This window comes from Bacillus rossius, chromosome 12 (genome assembly GCF_032445375.1).
Source record: "Bacillus rossius redtenbacheri isolate Brsri chromosome 12, Brsri_v3, whole genome shotgun sequence".
In the NCBI taxonomy this organism is placed as follows: domain Eukaryota; kingdom Metazoa; phylum Arthropoda; class Insecta; order Phasmatodea; family Bacillidae; genus Bacillus; species Bacillus rossius.
Window position 1 is genome coordinate 3,695,924 of NC_086339.1, and position 21,762 is coordinate 3,717,685.

General features: G+C 39.7%; 2 protein-coding genes across 6 annotated transcripts in view; both read left to right on the forward strand.

The window, feature by feature from the left end:
- LOC134537383 (uncharacterized) overlaps positions 1-21,762 on the forward strand; it is a 243,491-nt gene that overhangs the window by 171,822 nt on the left and 49,907 nt on the right. For all 3 annotated transcript variants that reach the window (XM_063377748.1, XM_063377750.1, XM_063377749.1), the window contains one exon: positions 12,755-12,874. In XM_063377748.1, coding sequence (XP_063233818.1) covers positions 12,755-12,874 — 120 coding nt within the window. The remainder of the gene's footprint in view (positions 1-12,754; positions 12,875-21,762) is intronic.
- On the forward strand, positions 4,899-9,415 carry LOC134537384 (glucose dehydrogenase [FAD, quinone]-like). Of its 3 annotated transcripts, none has more exons than XM_063377753.1 (2): positions 4,899-5,001; positions 7,115-9,415. In XM_063377753.1, exon 2 carries the CDS (start codon positions 7,134-7,136, stop codon positions 8,997-8,999), a length of 1,866 nt encoding a protein of 621 aa, XP_063233823.1. In that variant the 5' UTR covers positions 4,899-5,001; positions 7,115-7,133; the 3' UTR covers positions 9,000-9,415. The 3 variants fall into 3 exon arrangements, with proteins under 3 accessions (XP_063233823.1, XP_063233821.1, XP_063233822.1); XM_063377751.1 differs by having other exon boundaries at positions 4,975-5,094; XM_063377752.1 differs by having other exon boundaries at positions 4,975-5,024.

Below are 21,762 nucleotides of genomic sequence, written 5' to 3' on the forward strand. Positions count from 1 at the left end.
TCATCAGGGAGCAGTTTTACCTACCCAGAATCCAAGTTAGTTAAGACAATGGCCGTGAAAGTCTGCGCACATTATTAAAGTTTTTTTTTGACGTGACAACGTCTAATAAATCGATGAACGCCGGCTGCACGCACGAAAAAGTGTCCCGTTACGCACATTATCCCGTTACGCACATTATCCCGTTACGCTGTGTCCCATTACGCTCATTGTACGCTTGCGCCGCTTCTGTCACATTATACTCGATTGGAACAACAATCGTTTTGACTTATGAGTGCACATAAAAGTAAATTTATCAATTATATTGTAGATTTCATTTCACTCCTTCTTTGTATCCATACAAAATAGTGATAATTCAATAAAAATGTTTCAATTTTATTCATAAAAGTATGCAATCATTTCATCAATGTTTTGTTATGACGTTGTCACGTTAAACTATCGTCCGTAAACCGACTTTACAGACAGCCTATTTTTTTATATATATTTTGTTTATGTTCGTAGAGAGAGCCACCTGAGTAAAAGAAAAATGTTCATTTTGAATTTTTTTTTTCCCCCAACAGACATGATTGTTCTGGTTGTTGGTACGTGGAGGTGGTTGTCGCGGATGTGGAGCGCAGTGAAGCTGCGAACGGCCGGAATGCCGTGGGGCGGGTGTGTGGCTCGCCGCTGGGGCAGGCTCCCAGGAGGTCCCGTTAGGGCCTGGTCTCCGAGTGGCCCCGACCTGCTCTCCGGAGTCGCTCCTGAGGACCAGGCACATGCTCCAGTCCACCCCCAAGCTACTCATGCCCCGTCAGAGGTGTGTGTGTGTGTGTCGGCGAGGCGGGACTGGCTGGTGCTTCTAGCGCGGTGTCTCCTCTGGACTGGCGCGCAGTCTTCTCCCAGTGCACAGGATAGAGCGATGACCGTAACATTGTATGGCCGAGAAAGGAAGATAAAGGTGTAATGCAAGTCCCTAAGTGCTTTCAAGAATCTGTACCACTTGTTTTACACCTAAAAATTACTCTGAGAACAAGCGTTTCAGCCATTTTAACTCTTCTAGAAATACAGTTTAAAAACATGATCTAAAATTAAAAGTACTTTCCGGCCCTCAGCGAACTCTTAAAAGCTTTTCGTAAGCAGACCCCACTCGGATATCTCGAGTAGTTTACAAATCGCATTTTTTCCTGAAGCCCTGCGCACCGTGTGTGTTCCCGGGTAGGCGGGGGCCTTAATGCCAACAATGTAGTAGACGTACAGCTCAAAGTACAAATATTAGCAACAAAATTACACATTGATTTAATGTAGTTGTTTTGGACATACACCATTTGCAGTTTTGCACCCTTATTTTTTCCCATGGATAAATTCTTAAAATAAAAATATGACGATAAAAAAAGTCACAGAAAACAAGACTGAATCGGGTGCGCGTCATTTGACCTAAAAGTCATATCTCCTAAATGCACCCTTATTTTTTCCCATGGATAAATTCTTAAAACAAAAATATGACGATAAAAAAAGTCACAGAAAACAAGACTGAATCGGGTGCGCGTCATTTGACCTAAAAGTCATATCTCCTAAACGTCACTTGACCTAAAAGTCATATCTCCTAAACGTCACTTGACCTAAAAGTCACTTGGCCTAAAAGTCATTCGACCTAACAGGCATTCAGCCGAAAATCATTTTAGGTCGAATGACTTTTAGGGCAAGTGGAGTGTACTCGCTGAATCGGCTGACGTCGGACAAACAGTGCAAAACTGCAATGGCGTACTTCCAAAAAAAACTGCGTTAAATCAAAATTCCCCATCGCGTGATAAATTTAAAGTACGTAGAACTCAACATTGCCGGAGATTAATTCGTCTGGAGATGTCTGCGAGCATTTTTCAATTGCAGACACGACGCGCACTGAGGGTGTTCCAACATGTCGCCATATTTTGTCAGTTTCTGAACCGCTTCGTGAGGATCTCAGTGATGAGTGGTTCGATATTATCTTTGAAAGATTTGTGCAATGGGAGTGCATGACTTGATGTTAGCTTTTGGACATACGCCTTTGCTAAGCACATGTACCTATGTCTTTAGAAGAAAACTACAAAAAAACCCAAAAGACAAAAAAACAAATTAATCAAAAAATTGCTGTTGTCAACAAGATATAAACACCACATAATATTCCATAGCAGGAATATGGTGAGGAATATGGTGAACAAACAAAGAAAAACAAAGAAAAATGGACTAACAGAACGAAAAAAAACCCACAAATGATGACAGCACAAAAATGTTGAACCCCAAGATCGCCCAAAATGTTAACACAGAAAAAATACAAAATATTGCTTTGGAAACCAGTTGCCAAGAAATAGTTTGTAATACTACATATAAGATATTGTAACTATGGTCATTTTTTGCATATGTGGAATATATTTTTCGAGGTCATACTAAGTATTTCTTACGAAAAATGGTTCATAATTATTTGAATTGATGTTTCATACACACACACACACACACACACACACACACACACACACACACTGTGAACACTATATAACGACACTTAACGGACTGAGCATTTTTCAGCGTTATAGAGAGTGGTCGTTAAATGGAGAGAAATAAAATATATCATTTTCCTATTCTATAATAATATGTATTTACTAATATAGTACACATTTTACGCACGAACACTAATATTCATACAAATAACAACACTTATTGCGTATAGTCTGTTATATTCGTCTGATGTTTTTTGCTGCTCCAATATTTTAATTATATTTTCTTACATTTCTTCTTATTTTAATTGTATTTTCTTTGTTTTTCCATATTGTAGACACGGTAGAGCGGCTAAATCCAAAGCGTCTTCCAACATCACTGATCTTTTCTCCCGCCTCTATTGAGCGTATTAATAAAACTTTTTCGTCAATACACAAATATTTTTGTTTACTCACCATGTTTACAGTTCGAAAGTCTGTAAGCAACTGCTATAATGAGAACGTGTAACAACTTGACAAAAGTCTAGTGACCGAGGTAATAATGTGCAAGTTCGTCATACAAAAACAAAAGACATAATTTCGTAGAATCTCCGGTACGTAGGTCAAAGTAAACACGTGCTAGATAATACAACAAAAAAACAGCAAACAAAAGAACGTAGGCCTACACAGCTGCAGTTCTTATCAACTTCGGCAACTTAGAAAGTACTGCTTAATGATTTATAATGCCATATTGTTGTCGTTAAATAGAGTGAACGTGACGCTATATACAGTGTGTTATTGTATAGAAAACACGGTAAACCAACCAAAGTCAACAATAACGACGTTTTAATGAGTTTGACGTTAAATCGACTGACGTTATAAAGGGTTTACACTGTATATATATATAATAACCATGCAAAAAGGGAACGGTTTACAAATAACTTTAATTATTGGAGGAACTGGGACAACATATAGCAATGCCCGGGTAAGAATCCAGTATTTTCTCGAAATTATACCTTAATAATTAGAAAATTTCAAGATGGCGCCCAAATTTAAAAACGGTGGACACCACAGTAATAAATGATTCCTGCACTCTAGCGGTAAAAAAGTAAAAAAATAATATTTCGGTAGCGCACTCTAGCAGACTAAAACAATATGTCGGATATAAGATAGCGGCTTCCAGCAGATGAAAACAAGATTGCTATCATGACGTCATACTGACTACCGTAATATCTACCTTAGCATTAGTGGTGGGAGGTCAGTCTGTCGGTGGATTCCGTGGAAGAAGGATCCATTGAATTTTTAATCGAATGACTTCGTTGGGTTCGAACCCAGTACGTTTTTATAAATTTTACAATCCAAATTTAAATAAATTTTTTTTATTAGATTTTTAATATTTTCCCTTTAAAATTAGATAATAATTACGAACTTTCAAGATGGCGGCCGTAACGAAAATTGCAACGGTGATGTCATAATTAAAGATGGGGGAAAGGTTTTGTTAAAATTATTGTAATTAATTTTTTTTATTAATTTAAAACATTTCCCGATTTTCTAGCATTAAAAATACAGATTTTCAAGATGGCGACCATAACATAAGAGCTACGTTCCAGAATCCAAGATGACGCTCGTAACGAAAAGTGCAACAATGACATCATGCACGTACAATATGGCAACCATAACGAAAAGTGTAACGTTCTAGAATCCAAAATTTAGAGCTTAACGAAAAGTGCGACAATGACGGTTAAGGTCAATGTCAAAGCTCCCCTCCGGAGGCTTATTGGAGGCTTGCCCATGGGGAACCCCAATGGAGGCATTTCGAATTTTCTAATTTTTCTGGAATAAAAACGGGAAATTTTCCTTCAAAACGTAAATTATTTCCACGAAATATGGAATTTTGAATTTTGGGAATTTTATTTTTAAATTTTTGGTGGAATGTTTTTCAAAACTGGAAATTTTGACGAATTTGGGCAAATTTTGGATAATTTGAGTCATTTTTGGCAAATTTTGAATGTCAAGGGCAAATGCCAAGGTCAAGGTCATCCCAGATGGCCGCCGTGACGTCAGAGGTCGGTCATTGACCCTACATACACCTCACTCCTACTCCTGTGCCAGTATGCCCATTTATATACTACTGCCATGTATTGTACAAAATGACAGTATATTTCTTGTAGTTTTACGATGTATTTCTTGACAATTAGTTTCCAAAATAATCTTTGTTAAGATAGAGAAAATCTTTTTCTTTGTATCCTCATGTGTCCTCATGTAGTTGTGACACGTTCCGAAGAACAAGAAACCAAAAACAACATTACGAAATGCGGATGACCTAATTTTATTGCGTCAGGGCATTATGTAGCCTCGCCGTGGGCGCGACACTAGGCTGGCCTTGAGCCAATCCGAACTTCTGTCCTCCCCCCACGTCACTCCTCCACGGTCTGTGACGACCTCGATGGCCGCAAGTTCCTCGGAGGAAGAAGAGGCTCGTCGCTTGCCGGTGCGTCGAAGTCTCCGCAGGCGAGGGGTCAGCGCCTGAACCGGTCCCGCCAGTCAGTCGGCCGCTGTCCGCCGAGCCGCGCAGGTGTGTGTCTCGTCTCTGCGCAGGTCAGTGCGTCGTAGCTGTCGCCGATACTTCAACTGGTGATTTTTTCAATCAGTCTGAACATCTCCGCAGGTCAGTGCGTCTACCTGGCGGTCTCACCGTCATAGCGGTCACTGGTGAACTTATCAATCAGTCTGAACAAGTTTTAACAGTTTGACAGTGCTATTCTGGTGATTTAAATAACACTCTACATGTCTTGGGGGGCAGTAATCAATATAACATACATTTCTTAAAAATAATAAAAAAAATCTTTAGGTTCAGCGTGACCATTTGTTTCAAATAATACTTTAAAATTTGTAGATTTTTGGGAGTCCTGTAACACAGCGTCAATCCGAGAATGGTTGGTATGGCAGTAAATTACGTGTTTGAATCATAACAACACAAAATTAAAAAAAAGTATCGTAGTTTTAGAATGATAGGCTTTTTATTTTATTTTTTTCAAAATTTTTTAAATCCCCACCCTGCAACAAATTGTTAGATACTCTGACTAAAAATCTTTGCTACGCTATCATACGTAACACTACAGTTGATATCTGTCCGCCTACTTGGTCTAGTAGCGTGCGTGTCTGACTGGTAACCCGAGGGGAGGGGATTCCAACCTTCTCCCTGGGCTCAGGACCGGGTGTTTGTGAATTAGGCTGAAGTTGGATTTATTCCAGCTTTATTTTCCTTCCCCTCATTTCCTCCTCCTTTTAGAGTGTGCGGAGCCTGGCTAACTGCATACAGCACCCTGCATAGTGTGCTGAACACTTTTTTATTTTGTGTTCCTAGCCTAGTGTTGCACTTTTTATGGGCGGTGCTGTACAAATGCCAACTATAACTTTGTGTTGCACCTTTTATGAGCAGTGCTCAACCCATTTTTATTTAGTGTTCCTAGCCTAGTGTTGCACTTTTTATGGACGGTGCTGTACAAATGGTAGAATGTCATGTTGCATTTTGAATGTGCAGTGCTGTACGCTTTGTTTCCTTCGCGTTGCATTTTCTATGCAGGGTGCTGTATGCAGTTAGCCAGGCTCCGCCCACTCTGAAAGGAGGGGGAAATGAGGGGAAGGAACATAAAGCTGGAATAAATCCAACTTCAGCCTAGTGTTCGTGACGCCACTTTCACCTTCCTCCCGAGGAAGGCAACTGCAAACCACCGCGGGATCATGCTGCCCCGGCAAGAGCAGTGACGTCACGGCTGCCGTCGCCGTGGCCTGGCTGTGCTCGCGACATACACGAGTAGCGATGGTTAAAACTTCTAATCAAACATGCTATGCTTTTGCGGAAAAAAATTCTTTGCACGACTTATTCGCCAAGAATTTTTAATCGGGTAACTTTAACTATTCACACCAAAAAAACTTTGCTCACTTGGTAAGTCATTTGCTTTAAAAGCCAATTTTCAAATAACTTGCTTAGTTAGCAAAGTAATTTTTTTTTACAGTATGACTATTCAAATTTACTAAAGTTGTTTATTTTTTTCTTTTTATATACGCCATTGCATGTCCAAAAAAAACTTTAATCAGTCTTCCTCATTGAAAGAATTGTTCAAAGAATCTTGTCGAACTCACCCGATTAAATGTTTTTTTTTGCCGCAAAAGTCTTCGAAAGAATTTTCTGCCCGGAATTTTGAATTGTTATCAATAGTAAGATTAGACTTTACCAACACGTTTCCCTCAATTTTGTTTATTATTGAGAGTGAGAATGTTTTATAATATACCTCAAGTTGTCTGTACTACAAATAATGAATATCACAAATGGTGTAGATACGTATGCTAGGCTTGGCACCATTGCGCTTAGAGATTCAGCAGTTATAATAAATCAAACAAAACCTTTAAGATGCGCGTGTTGAATGTAGTTAATTTTTTTGTGTGCTATGCGGGTGCTAAGTGTGGACCTTTTGCGGTTTTTTAGAAGAGTGTAGCCTAAATGTTAGAATAAATTCATGACCACCGAGGCCTGCTGTGTGATATACGATAAAATGAGATATTCTTTCGTCGTTAAATTGTACGGGCATCAAATTATGTTTATAATTTAAATGTATGGTTTCCACGTCAACTGAAATAGAGGGCGAGTGCCGGGACTGAGGTGTGTTCAAATGCATTGTCCCCAGGTCTAGCTCCAGCTCTGGCATGGTGACGGTGGAGTACACGAGGAGACGCATCTCGCTCAGTCGAGCCGTGATAGCGGTCCTGTTCTTCAGGATGATGGACACGGGCATACGACTGTTCCGGCCGGACATCGTGGCGGAGAAGGAGCGACCGCGCGACGTCGAGGCCATGGGGCGACAGCTGAGGGACTGGTACGACTTCGTGGTGGTGGGCGCGGGCTCCTCCGGGGCCGTGGTGGCCAACCGGCTGTCGGAGGTCCCCGGCTGGTCGGTGCTGCTCGTCGAGGCTGGGGGCGACGAGACGCTCATCGGGGACGTGCCGCTCATGATGGCCTCCTACCAGAGGACCTCCACGGACTGGCGGTACAGGACGGAGGCCGACCCAGGCTTCTGCCGGGCCATGCTCGACGGCCGGTGCCTCTGGCCCAGGGGGAAGGTGCTCGGGGGAACCAGCGCCATCAACGGCATGCTGTACGTCCGCGGCAACCGCAGGGACTACGACAACTGGCAGCGCCTGGGCAACGAGGGCTGGGCCTACGACGACGTCCTCCCGTACTTCAAGAAGTCCGAGGACATGAAGGTCGAAACCCTCAAGGACTCTGCCTACCATGGCACGGGCGGGTACCTGTCGGTCGAGCTGTACCGCCATTACAACAAGTTGCTGGACGTCCTGGTGCAGGGCATCAAGGAGCTAGGCTTCAAGATGCTCGACGTGAATGGCGAGAGACAGGATGGGTTCATGTACAGTTATGGTACCTTGAGGAACGGATTGCGGTGTAGTTCTTCTAAGGCGTTTATCTGGCCCGCCAAAGATCGTCCCAATCTCGATGTTACCATGAAGTCGCAAGTGGCGCGAGTGACCATTGATCCGAGCTCGAAGAGAGTTCAAGAAGTGGTTTTTACTAAAAACGGAAGAGAGCATACCGTATCCGTGCGCAAGGAAGTTATACTTTCTGCTGGTGCCATCAACACACCCCAGATCTTAATGTTATCTGGTGTTGGGCCTCGTAGTCATCTCCAATCTGTGGGAATATCTCCGGTCATATCAGATCTGGAAGTGGGCCGTAATCTTCAAGACCACATTTGTCTCGGTGGACTGGTGTACACGGTGGATGCCAAGATCGGTCTCACAATGCCCCGTATTTCAGAAGTTTCTTCCATCACGGACTTTCTGTTTCACAACAAAGGGGTCAGTATGGCCATGGGTGTAGCTCAAGTGTTCGGCTTCCAGAGCTCATCTTACGCAAACAGTTCCGAATATCCCGATGTCGGGTATTACTTGTCCCCTGTTACAGACAACGCTGACGGCGGAGTGTTCCTCAAACGCATCTCCGGGTACACCGATGAGTTCTACAACAAGGTGTATGAGCCGATCATCTATCGCGACTCGTACCTCTCGTTCGGATGTCTGATGAGGCCCAAAAGCAGGGGACACGTGATGCTGAGGGACAGGAACTTCTTGTCGCACCCGCTCATACACCCCAAGTTCTTGTCCGAGCCACGGGATGTGAAGATCTTGGTGGAGGCAGGGCGGTTCAGCCAGAGGCTGAGCCAGACGACTCCCTTGAGGAAGATCGGCGCCAGGGTGAACCCCAACAAGTTCCCCGGCTGCGAGCACCTGGAGATGTTGTCCGACGAGTACCTGGAGTGTGCGCTGCGCGCGTACACCTTCACGCTGTGGCACCCGGCGGGCACGTGCAGGATGGGCCCCGCCACCGACCCAGACGCCGTGGTCGACCCCAGACTGAGGGTGTACGGCGTGCGGGGGCTCAGGGTGGCCGATGCCTCCATCATGCCGGACATCGTCAGCGGCAACCTGAACGTTCCCTGCATCATGATCGGCGAGAAGGTGTCCGACATGATCAAGGAGGACTGGAGGGAGGCGTAGTGTGTCATCCCACATTCAGCTGTCATTTCTCACAGCAGTGGACATTTGTTCTGGGGTGTTCACAAAGTTTGTGTGTCATTTCCTAGATGAAACTCTCATTGGATGTAATATTTATAGACTCAGCAGTTAAAATATATTGACTCTTTACGTGGTCAATCTTAAAGTGCACAAGTGTTTTTTTTATTAATTTATTGCAGATCTTATACTTGTAAGTTCAATATTATGTTCAGGTTACAGAGCAGTGTATCATTCTTATGTGCCAATTTCCTAGTCATATATTTGGGCTATGTTTAGACCATTGGAAATCTTACTTCTTTCGATGTAAAGTGTAATTTTAGTCATGTATAAATATGTAAAATTTTGTAGCAATCTCTTATTTTCATATAAATGATCAGCCTTGGCTGTAGTTCAGCATTCATCTTGTACAGTATGTAATTACATCCTTCCGGCTACCTTTTCTCTTTCAGTTGCCGTATCGTGGTACAACGCTTCGTTGAAATAACGCATAATCATTGCTCACAGTGATAAATGTGAGTGTATGTGCATAGGAACTCTATAATTATCATCATATGTACGATAAATTATAAATAATACCGGATACAAAAAACATAGCGGATGAAAAATAGCATTTTTAAATCATGTGTCAGTTGTCAAGGTAGGTGGCTTTTTGTAGAGAGTGTAATGTGTTTTAATGTATGGTATAATTTATTTGATGAGCTTTATTTATTTATATATATTATCGGTGTAACAATCACTTTAAAAAAGAAATGGATTTAGACAATCTTAAACGTAGAACAGTCTCCTCTGTTTAGAGCAGTTTTTTTTCTAGTCTCAGCTGTAATATAAACAATAAGGAAGTAAAATTAAGTTTGACCGAAAAACGGCAACAGTTTAAGTGGTTTCCTGATTCATTGTATGAACGTCTAGGTCGAGATAATAACTCGCTGACTTCTCGAAATTGTTCCCAATAGCTCGGCGTTCATAGTTTTCTGTGCTTGCAACGATGGACCTTGTATTGAATACCCGCATAGAAAAAAAACCCATTAGCTTCTTTAATTATCAGTGCAACCAACCTAACTTAACCATACCGACAGATTGTTTTATTGCTTTGTGCACAAAGCTTGTTAATTAAATTAGCATCGCTAAACCCATATTGATTTAGAGATAATATTATATTCTTATCTAAAAATTACAACTCTCTTTTATAACATTTTGATTTTTATAAGTTTATTGAAATGTTTCTTTATATTGAAACAGTTTTGAAATTAGAAATATATACAGTTATATCACCCTAGCCCCTTTAGTAAGGTTAGATAGCCGTTTAGGAAATATAGTCTATCTTTGAATTTAGCTATTTGAGCTACAGTTTTGCACAATTTATCTCCGTTTTCTTTTAGTAGTTTTGCAATTATCAGGACCCAAAGCACTTGAGTTTCCCATTTCAGAAATGATATTTTCTATATAAGTTTCAGAGAGGGGAACTAAAAACAAGGACTCTAGACATGTTTTTGTATTAACTGAAGAGTTGTTTGACATATATTTAGATATTTCTAAGGCCATGGCATTTACAATATTTGTAAAAAAAAAAAAAAAAAGGCATTTAATGTTTAGTGTCTGCAGTTTCCTCAGGACTTATTATTTTAGCATAATCTTAAACTGTTGTCTATATATATATATGTACATATATATATATATATATATACATACATTTTTGGGTCAGTTATTTGATAATGTTTCAAATTTTTATAGACTCATTTTGCATTTCAGTAATTTTTTATTTATAGTAATTGTCTCTTTACCAATTCCAGTAATGGTAACAAGTCCTGTTGTTATTCTCTGCTTAGTAATGTTATTGAAGTCAAAGCAATAAAATGGGGAATGTTAGAAAAACTGAATCTCGTTAGGCTTTTGTTATAATTTTAAAATTATTTATTAACTTATCCAGACTCAAATATTTTGTGAATGTAGACAACGTTATAAATGTGAGCTACATTTGTACTTATTTTGTATACTAATTTTTATTACACATTCGTAATGCATTTCTGTGTGTTTTTGAAATTCATAACGATTTATAGACTATGGAATAACCTACGTAGAAAAACATGGTTTTTATTCCCTGTTTTGGTATCCGTTTCTACACTAACGTGTTCCGTATGCATTCAAGAAATATGAATGTTAGTTGGTAAGCAATAATTTATTCAAGAATGTATAGCAAGCAGTCGAAAAAAAAAAGTTAGACGTTATCTACATACTTGATTGACGAGACTTGGTAGTTTCATGTTGATCTACAAGTAATACTTCTCTCTTATAACACCTCTGTGTCCTTCTTTATTATATTTTTATGTTCATCCTTGACGTCTCGGGGAAAACCTGCAGTATCGTCGGCTCTGGGGAATTCCCCACTATTTTAGACCCGCATAAACTACGTCGTCGCGAGATGAGGCGCAGTGGTAAAACACTGGTAGTGGGTTTGAATCCCGACTCTGCCATCCTGACCTCGATCTGCAATGGTTTCCCTGGAGTAGTTTCACACCAAACACTCAACTTCCTTGACCTATATCGTGGCATAATCTGACTCTATGACCTCGCTTCAATGAGACTTAAGCTTGACGTGGAAATTAAAAAAAAATTACTGGCGTTCTGATGTTTTGATAAACCTTTGGACACGTAATTGGACACAGTTACGCATAAAAGTAACCAACTACAAAAAAAAAGAAACACTTTTTTCTGAGCTACGGCCATTTTCACAAAGCCTTGGAACTCCTGAGCGTAAAGCGTTTTGTGTTCTGCAATTTGCTAAGAGTGAATCTGTCATGTCAGCCCTCCCCATTGGAATCTCTTTGTACGAGAGTGGTTGAATTCCTAAGTCTCTGACCGTTGGATTGGTTGAAATGGTCGAGACGACAGAGCTATTTTTCTTTGGCCTCCACGTTCACCTGACATAACGCCTTCGGAGCTTTATGAAAGATCGTGTCTACGTTGCGCCGCTACCTAATAATTTTCCAGAGTTGAAACACAGAATTGAAGAGGTTATTGCTTCAATTACTCCGGACGTGTTAACCAAAGTGTGGGAAGAATTTGACTTTATATTGGATGTGTGCCGTATGGCTAAAGGTACACATATTGAACATTTGTGAGAGAAATAAAACTAGGTTAGTTTACCTTCAATTTGATGTTGGCTTTGTTGTAAATAGTCTGAATTAAACTGTTATATTTTACAATTGAAAGTGGAACATTATTTTATGGACACACTATAATACAGCTATACCAATTTATTTTCAATGTAATTAACAATTTAATTACAAGTGGTTTTTACTTCAGATCACATATAAAAATTCATTTAGTTTGTTACTGCATAGTTGTGGCAGTGTGATGGATTGCAGACAGAAGCGGCAGATTATCCCGACCTTACGGCCGGAATTCTCACGCTCCCCTCCCACATATGCGCCCTAATATGGTAGGGTGGGAGTAGTATTCCAGTTCCCTTTTTTTTTATAAACATTCCAGAGCTTTTTAAGAAAAACAACTGTTAGGGATTACTCCCTCTTGTTTGGTCAGGAAGGTATTAGAGCTTCGGCAATGACCAGCGGCTGGGGCCACCAACCCAGTATAGTCACCGCACTCAGCTGACCAGACAGTTGGCTGTGTCCTATCAGCACTGCTGGCGCCTACATCGCGCTGGGACCCGGTGAACCCGTGGTCCGGTGGAGGAGACAGAACGAGCTAACACGAGGCGTGCTCCTGTTTGCTTGCAGCCACCTGACCAAGACCTCGGCGTGGCTGCCCCCTGCTGAGACCTGGCAGAAGACCTGCGGCTCCTTCCCGTACGGCTGGGAGCAGGCCGTCGACTGCAATGGCAAGCCTTACTTCATCAAGTAAGTGCTCTCTTCCTCCGCCTCGCTCTGTGTCGATCCCCGGTTCACACGAGCAAAACCTTGCTTCGTCAAGTATACGTGACCGTGACTTGTATGTACTCTCTTCATCGACCGTCAAACTATGTTAAACCCTGGTACACTCGATCATTACCTTGCTTCATTAAGTAAGTACTCTCTTCCTCCGCCTCGCTCTGTGTCGAAGCCTGGTTCACACGAGCATAACATTTCTTCATCAAATAGACGTGTCAATGTATTTTTATGTACTCTCTTCATCAGCCGTCGCTTTGTGTCAAACCTGGTACACAATTGCATGAAGTGCATAGAATCTTTACATAACATAGCTAAAAAAAAATTTTTTTGTGTACGTTTAGTTTGCTGGGATAGTGGGTCGTAGCCGCGTTAATGTAGAAGAACTATTCTACATTTCAGGTGGCAATCTAGTCGAAAATGTCGTTGTGAATTTCATGTATAGGCTGTTTGGAAACTCATCCGAAGTATTTCGGGAGGTTATTCCTTGTGGAAACTAAGTCGAAGCTTTCACCGGCCACTTACATCCTAGCTTAATTCCTAACGGAGACATTCGCCCTTGAAAATCAGTTTTAGAAATGGTATTTGTGCTAAATGGTCGAAAACTATTTGAAATTAAACTACGATTCCAGTGTTAGTTTTTACGCTCTCCCGATACTCTTTACTATTGTATGCCCAAAGGCAGTCCTTCCTTTCGGGAAGCGGTCTCACGTTGACAGTGTCACCCTATAGCTTCACAGTGTGAGGCAGGACTCGCTAGTGTGTTGAAATGATCAGTTTTTACCACTACTCTTTTTACTGTGTTGCTTTTGTGTGTTTTCCGTGTATTTTTTTGTGTGCACAGAACAAGATACTCAAAAACTTCATTTCACAGACGAGAGAGCCACACCCGAAGTTCCCCGAAGTTCTTGCTCGCTTTTTTTTTCCGTTCTATCTCATTCTATAAACCGGTGTGGCATTAAATTTTGCGGTCGATTGGGATAGGTTAGCTACATTATAAATACTTTAAAACATTGTGAATGGTTGGTTGTATTAGGTAAGTAGTATAACTACATTAAAAATACTGTAAAATCATTTTATGGTTGCTTAGCAATTAACTTTTTAATATGTAGCTATCCAGGGATAGGAAACTGTTTACATGATTTCACAGTATCTTTAATGTAGCTATCCTAACCAAATCAACCGTCTACAATGTTCTAAAGTATTTATAATGTAGCTAACCTAACCTAGTTGGCCATTAGTTATCAAGAGTTACAATGAACAAAAAAAAACCGAAGATGCACGATCGATCGTTTGGCTCTCTCGACTGAAAAGAAGGCTTCCCCAAATAGTTAGCTTAGTTAGTTCATAGTTAGTCCCTTACCGCGGAATTTCAGTGTTACCAACCCGCAAATAGAGTGACCACTCTGGAAACAAGTTGCACTGAAAATAACAGTTTAAAATAGGTTCTCCTGGAGTTACGCTGAGTATTTTTAAACTGTAATGACTAAAAATGTGAATATTGTGTTTAAATTAATGAATCCTCTCAAGCACACGATGTATGGTATGTATCATCGTTGTTAAATAACTCAGTATTACTGCGTGTTTAGGTGACGTGGTGAATTTATTTTATGGCCACTTGTTTTCAATCACTAACCTGCTATTTTCGTAGTGGAAATGGAAATTTGTAGTGTTTGTATCAGTAAATGTTAAATTGTTTTCTTTCTTTAACCTGTCATAAAATGTAAATATAATTTTTAGCGAGTAATACCCTCTAGGATGTTGTGTATATTAGTATTTGTGTTAGTTTATGACCTCTGTTCTATATGTATCACATAGGATTTTTAGAAGTTAGTGTGTGCATATACAGCATTGTGTTGGTGAGTGGCAACAAACAATATAATTTTCAATTACACTAAACTTTTGCTTTTGTTTCAACTTTATGTATGTCAGCCATATGATTTATGGAAACATTTGTATTGATAAAATGTGCAATATTGAAAACAGCATGAAATATACTTGTTAGAATTTTAATATGTGCATTGACTTAGACCACTTCTTTTACAGCATGCTTGGGCATTTGTATCTACTGATTAAACTATATCTTACTGTCAGATATTGTTATCTTTGTGGATTTGTGGTGCGATGATTGTATTGCTATGGTGGTAAAAATAAGTGTAAGATTGATGGTGAAATTATTAAAAAAATAATGTGTCAACTTCTTTCTTAGAAGAAAAACGTAACTATACAGTGCATGCGGTCACTTCTTCAAATCGTCGAACAAATACGTGGCACTATGGTAAATGCAGCTTAACAGGACCTTTTAATCTAAATTCAGCACCTAGTACAGGATGTTAGATGAGCTACAACTCTGAGGCTTACTTGAAATTAATTTAACTCTTGGTTCAAAAACACTGCACATTAATAGTTAATAAACAAAGTAATTCTAGTAACAAATCGAGATAAGTCTTGACTTTACCAAAGTAATTTTATAATATTTGGACATTTATTATTTTTTTTTTTAATGGACCTTAAGGGGGAAGGGTAAACAACCCAACAGTTGTGGTTCAGAGTGACCCCGTGTAGGCTAAGCTTGGTAATCGGTTACTTTGAGTAGAAACATTAGCTTCACATCATTGATTGCCCCAGTTATTTTCTTGACACGTCCTGGACAACCCTGATGTATTCAAAACAAAACTCTTAGGGAGTGCCAAACTCTTCACCTTCTAAAAATCTTTCAAGCCCTTAAACTTACAACGTAACTGAAAAAAAAAAAATTACTTCTCGTCTAAGGCCTTCGACTGCTGAGAAAGACTTAAACTTACGTACAGCCTTCTTCTTCCGCGTGAATCTGGTTTCTGACGATCACGCCTCACTCTAAACTCCACCCGCTTCATGACCAGAGTGCATCTGGAATTTTACTTCTCAACTGCCACATTTGTGCGCCAGCAGTGCTGACGAAGTCTCAGGGCTCAGGACACAGCCAACTGTCTGGTCAGCTGAGTGGAGGTTACAGGGCTGAGGCGGTGACTATGCTGGGTTGGTGGCCCCAGCCGCTGGTCATTGCCGAAGCTCTGATACCTTCCCGATCAACAACATGGAGCGATCTCTAACAGTTCTGTTTACTTATGGGTGTATGTCCCGTTCCAGGTCATGATTTTAGATTTATATTAATCACTGATCAACTTTTAGACATTTTCAATCTTTTAACTTTCACGAAATGAAAAATTATATAGTTGCATACTTTTTGCATAATTAGCTGCCAAAGTTACATTTTTAACCTTTTTGGGTTGTACAAATAAGGAGAATTTAATTTATTGCAGAACTGAAACTTTTTAGGATTAACTGCAATGCCACTGGCTACTTCAAGAAATGGTTTGCATTTCTATCACAAAAACTCATTTCATGTTTCTTGGCTGTCAAGATCATAAAAATTTTGAGAATTTTGAAATGTCAGGTAAAATTAATTAATATTTTCTGAAAGAAATGCAAACCATATCTTGAAGTAGCCAGTGGCATTGCAGTTAATCCTAAAAAGTTTCAGTTCTGCAATAAATTAAATTCTCGTTATTTGTACAACCCAACAAGGTTAAAAATGTAACTTTGGCAGCTAATTATGCAAAAAGTATGCAACTATATATATTTTTCATTTCGTGAAAGTTAAACGATTGAAAATGTCTAAAAGTTGATCAGTGATTAATATAAATCTAAAATCATGACCTGGAACGGGACATACGCCCTTATAGCTCTGGAATGTTTAATCAAAGAGAACTGTAATGCTACTACTCCCACCCTACCCTATTATGGCGCATATGTGGGAGGGGAACGCGAGAACGCCGGCCGTGGAGGTCAGCTTCGGTCCTGTTGCTCCAAGTGGAGGAGTGGAGGAAGGGAGTTGGGGACTTGCTCCACTGGCGCCTCCTCCAAGGAGCGCGCAGTCGCCGCGCGAATCGCCGCGAAATCACGCGCCTGTAGAACGAGTTCCGAGTCCTTCACCTTCACACGACCTCTGCTGTACCCAGCTCGGCGCGCTCCTGTGCAAACCTTTTTCCGTAAACTTCCTCGCGTGTTGTTGGACTTCTCCCATGATTTCTGCGACGTATTTACACATGGGGGAGAAACTAATTACCGAGACTGAGACCTAGTTTTATGAAGTAGTCATGGGCCCGACCGTCATAATATATTGCTGACATATAACTACATTAATTTATTAGGAGAAGTAATGTATAAGCTATTATCAGGCAAACAAACCAGTGAAAATTCACTCTATTTAGGTAGCCACCAATTTTGTGGTGTGTAATACAATGAGTTTTTTAAACCTCCTACTCCTTTATTTATTACATGACGGTTTATTATAAAACGGCATTAAGTATTTTCGCATCGATGAAATTAGTTTTGCGCCGCCAAGGAGATAACTTGATATAACCAAAAAAAACGTATTAACTAAAAAAACTTTGTATGAGAACCTCTATTCCGATTTTTTATTTGCTGGTAGTTACGGGCCCGCCCAACAGATAGCGACACATGTCGCGTGAAACATGGTTTCAGTTTACATTGTGAGAGTCGCACTTCTTTATTTCCCTCCTTGTTCTGTGGTCTTACAATAGCCAGTTCGTTTTTTGAAGTGAAAACTTCTTTAGCCGCGTTGAGCGATTTTTTGGTAGGCGCAAAACTAATGGGTTCGCGTCACCGACATGCTAGTAACGTGTTGCGCCAGACTGGCGAATCGCAGCGGCCCTGTGTACATGTATACGCATATATACACTAGTACATTGCATATACTCGACTGTATCATGTGCGTTTTGGACTTTTTTTTTTTTGGATGGGTAAAATATTGTGAGTTCGCATCACCGACATGCTGTAGTAGCAGTAAGTGAAGTTAATTGGACCACGTGAATACATGACCTAGGTCTGACATCAAGTCATAGCTAGGTAATGGATTTTTACGTAATTTTTACATACCACTGACATTTGTTGTGACTAAAAATTGATGTAAGGATAAATGATATCATGCTGACATCGTACTGATATAATACCAAAATCATTTTCTTACGTACATTAGACGTAGAAATGATGTCATATTACACATTTAAAAAACAAAGTTTTAAGTTTTCACTTCTGTTGACAGTCCCCATGGCTGGCTATTTTTTTTAAAGTTATACTTCTTGAAGGCGCGTTATAAAAAAAAACAATTTTACGATGCGCGCGAACAATGCAACGCGATATTTTCACACTGCGTACAAAAATTATGTGTTTTTAAAATGTTATTGTGGTGTTACTTCTCGTGACAGCAAGGTAACAAGAGGCGTGCCCATAACACAAACACATTTTAGGGATATGTTTAGCAAGGAGCCATCCAAACATTCGCCTGGAGACATTCCGGCTCCAAAACACTATTTTGCGGAGAGATCTCTCTGCCACTGTTGCGCGCCAATCTACGCAGCGCTAATCCATCTGAAGATTTTTATAGTGCACCTTTTGGCGGATTGGATGTTTTATGGGTGAATTTTGAGTGCTTGACCTAATCTTTGCTGCTAGAATATAGCCGGAGAGAATTTTTTTTTGCACTAGGTTATAAGTTACGATGAATGAGACACATTTTAGTTGATAAGGCCGGTATTCCAAGACACAAAAAAATAAGATTTTGGGTTTTGAATAAGCTACACCTGTTCCCTAACCGCATTCCTAGTGCACGATAGGACACGGCCAGTTACTTGTTTTTTAGGAAACTGATTTCGGGGTCATATCCGTGACCCATATAGTTAAACATAAAAAAGTTACAGTTCTGCAATAAATTAAATTCTCCTTATTTGTACAATCACAAAAACGTGAAAAATTTAACTTTGGCAGCTAATTATGCATAACGTATGCGCTGTACCTATATATTTTCCATTTCGTGAAATTTAAACAATTGTAAAAGTCTACAAGTGTATCTGTAATTGCTGTGAACATAAAATCTTGACCTGAGATGGGTTGGCACCCCCTATAGGTGCGGTTCGCTCTCCTGCCCTCATGTTCAGTAGAGTAAGCATAGAGGCCGCGCCGGTTGGCCGGCTGCCCAGGCAACCGGACGCCAATCAGAACACGTCCTTCGTCAGACACTTCTTCCTCGGCCGGCCCAGGTAGTCAGTAGTGCTTCTCTTGTGCTCCTTCTGCTCCTTCTGCTCCTTGCGCGCTGATCGCTTGCGGGTGAGTTCGCTGAGGGAAGCCTTCATTTCACAGACGAGAGAGCCGCACCCGAAGTTCCCTGAAGGTTGCTCAGCAAATAACTTTTTAATATTTAGCTATCCAGGGCTAGGAAACCGTTTACATGATTTCACAGTATCTTTAATGTAGCTATCCTGACCAAATCAACCGTCCACAAAGTTTTAAAGTATTTATAATGTAGCTAACCTAACCTTTTACAATGAACCAAAAAAAAAAAACCGAAGATGCACGATCGGGAGTTTGGCTCTCTCGTCTGTGAAATGAAAGCTTCCCGTTTGCTGAGGACTGGATCGCTTCTCGGGCTCCCTGGACTCTCGGCAGTCCTTAACTTCACCTCAACTTGACCTCAAGTACCTACCCTCAAATACTCATTCTTGTGAAACCAACGTAAAGTTTGATCTCTGCCGTCATTTTTCAATCATCATGCTACACTTACTGTTAATACAACATAGCTTTATTAAAGTTTAAAAAAAAAGTCAACCTTATCCTGTTCCCAAACTACGCCAACGTTTTTTTTTCTTTCTTGTTCCTCAGGTTTTTGAAAACCAAGTTTTATCCTAGATCTCTAGAAAATCAGTCGGTACTTTTATTGTTTGGTCGTTGAATTGTTTGATTACAACGCATAAAGATTTCCGAAGCATTAGCCCGTTAAAAAAAAAAAAAAAAAAAGGATTCGTGAAACCATCCAGTCTTTAGAACTGCCCCATTTTGACCGAGCCAAACTGAATGCAACCATGTTTTGAGTCACACGCGACAAAACCTTCGGTGCCAAAATGAATTTAAATTTATGTTTACAAAATAAGTAAAACTCTAAATCAATAAAAGACATTATAACTGTGGTACTAAATATTCTGACATGTCTTAGTTTTCTACACAGTTTTATGTGAGGCGCTCAGAAAAAAATGAAGTGGTTTCTTTAACAACAAAATTTGCCTTTGCCATCGTAAAAATTTTGAAAATTAGTTTCACCTGTGTGTATGGGCCTTGTGTTTTGAGTTCTGCAGACAACTTGGAACCATTTCCGACCAAATAAAGTGAAGTATTGCAAAGACTTCCTATGTTCAGTTTCCCAAAACACGCGGAGACAAACTTGGTTGCATTAAGACGAGCTGGTAGGTCTCGGATCCACTTGTTTTCATCTGAAACGAAGGTACAATGACGTGGTTTCTATTGGCTTAAGTCACCAGAACGTTCTATTAGTCTCAACATTTTTCTGACGTGATAACGTCTTTTAAATCGATGAACGCCGGTTGCACGCACGAAAAAGCATGACTCATTGTCACGTTCCGCCTGAGCCGAGTGTGCAAGAACCAGGCCAACCACCGTGCGAGAAAATCTTCTATAATATAAAACAGGTTGAGGTGGGCTTTTTAAAAGAAGCAAATTCAAAAATAATTTGATTTATTTGTCCAATTTCGTCATTTCAAATTAACAATTTATTGACATTGATTTGATTTCAGTTTATTTCCATAACTAATTGTTCGTGATTATATTTAAGCAAATTATTTAAATTAAATTTTCAAAAACTGTAAATAATATTTGAAAATGAAAAAGTGTGCAATTTTTTATCAATGTTTTCTTATGACATCATGTGAAATTATCGTCAGTAAACCGACTTTACAGACAACCCCCCCCCCTTTTCCCCCCTCAAACATGGAGGTATGAATTAAAAAACCAAATTGTATTTTCGTTTAGATGAGAATGTGTGGTTCATGGAAAACGTTGATAGTTTCCTCGCGAAGAAGATCGAGACGGCTGTAGCGGATTGTGATGTGCATCATTGCTTCCTCTGCCAGAGTTCGCCTTGTGTTCTTAAGTAACGTGTTTTATTACCTCGCCTGCCCGCTTTGCTGGTAAGAGCCGTCATGCCTCGCATAACTGTGTGATGATCATTGTTGTGCTGACCTTATTGCTGAGGTGAATTAATATTTTCCCGTACTTGCCTACAACGTGATGTATAGTAGGTTTGTTTTTAAATAATTGCCTCCAATATTATTTATGGAATAAACTAGTGCAGATTATGGTACATACGTGTGTGTACTCATATATAATTTTTGTGTTTATGATTTAAAAATATTTTTATTAAAATTTCATAGAATTATGTTAAGTATAGTTATTCATAGTATAAATTACTTTAAAATAAAACGTAAAACGCTATGGAACACCATAATTTTAGTTAATTGATTGATTTTGGAAGAAACGATTGTTTATTTTGTATCATAATTTCTGACAGTACATATTTGTAAAAAAAAATATGTTATAATTTTTATTTGTTTAGGAACTACTTTAAAAATTCCATAAGAAACTAAGGATTTTTTTATGTTGTATTATTGAAGTAGAAACCCTCAGCAAAACCGCCTATTGTCATGAGAGTTTATAATATAAGAACTAATTTTGTTATCTCGCTTTGTATTTTTGTGCATCTCAGGAAACCTTTAGTTGTGCAGTCTGTAGTGAATTAGAAATTCTTATGAGTGGCTGTTAAAGCATTTTTTTGTTGTAGAAAGTGTGCTGTTTTATATCGAGTATTTATTCTGGTAGCATAAACTCATAGTAGGAGTAATACAACTAATTTTATGTTTTAATTTTTACGTAGTGTATATTTTAAATTACTATTATGTGTTGAGCATATACTATTTACAGTATGTTGTACTTCTAAGTATATTGATATGTTT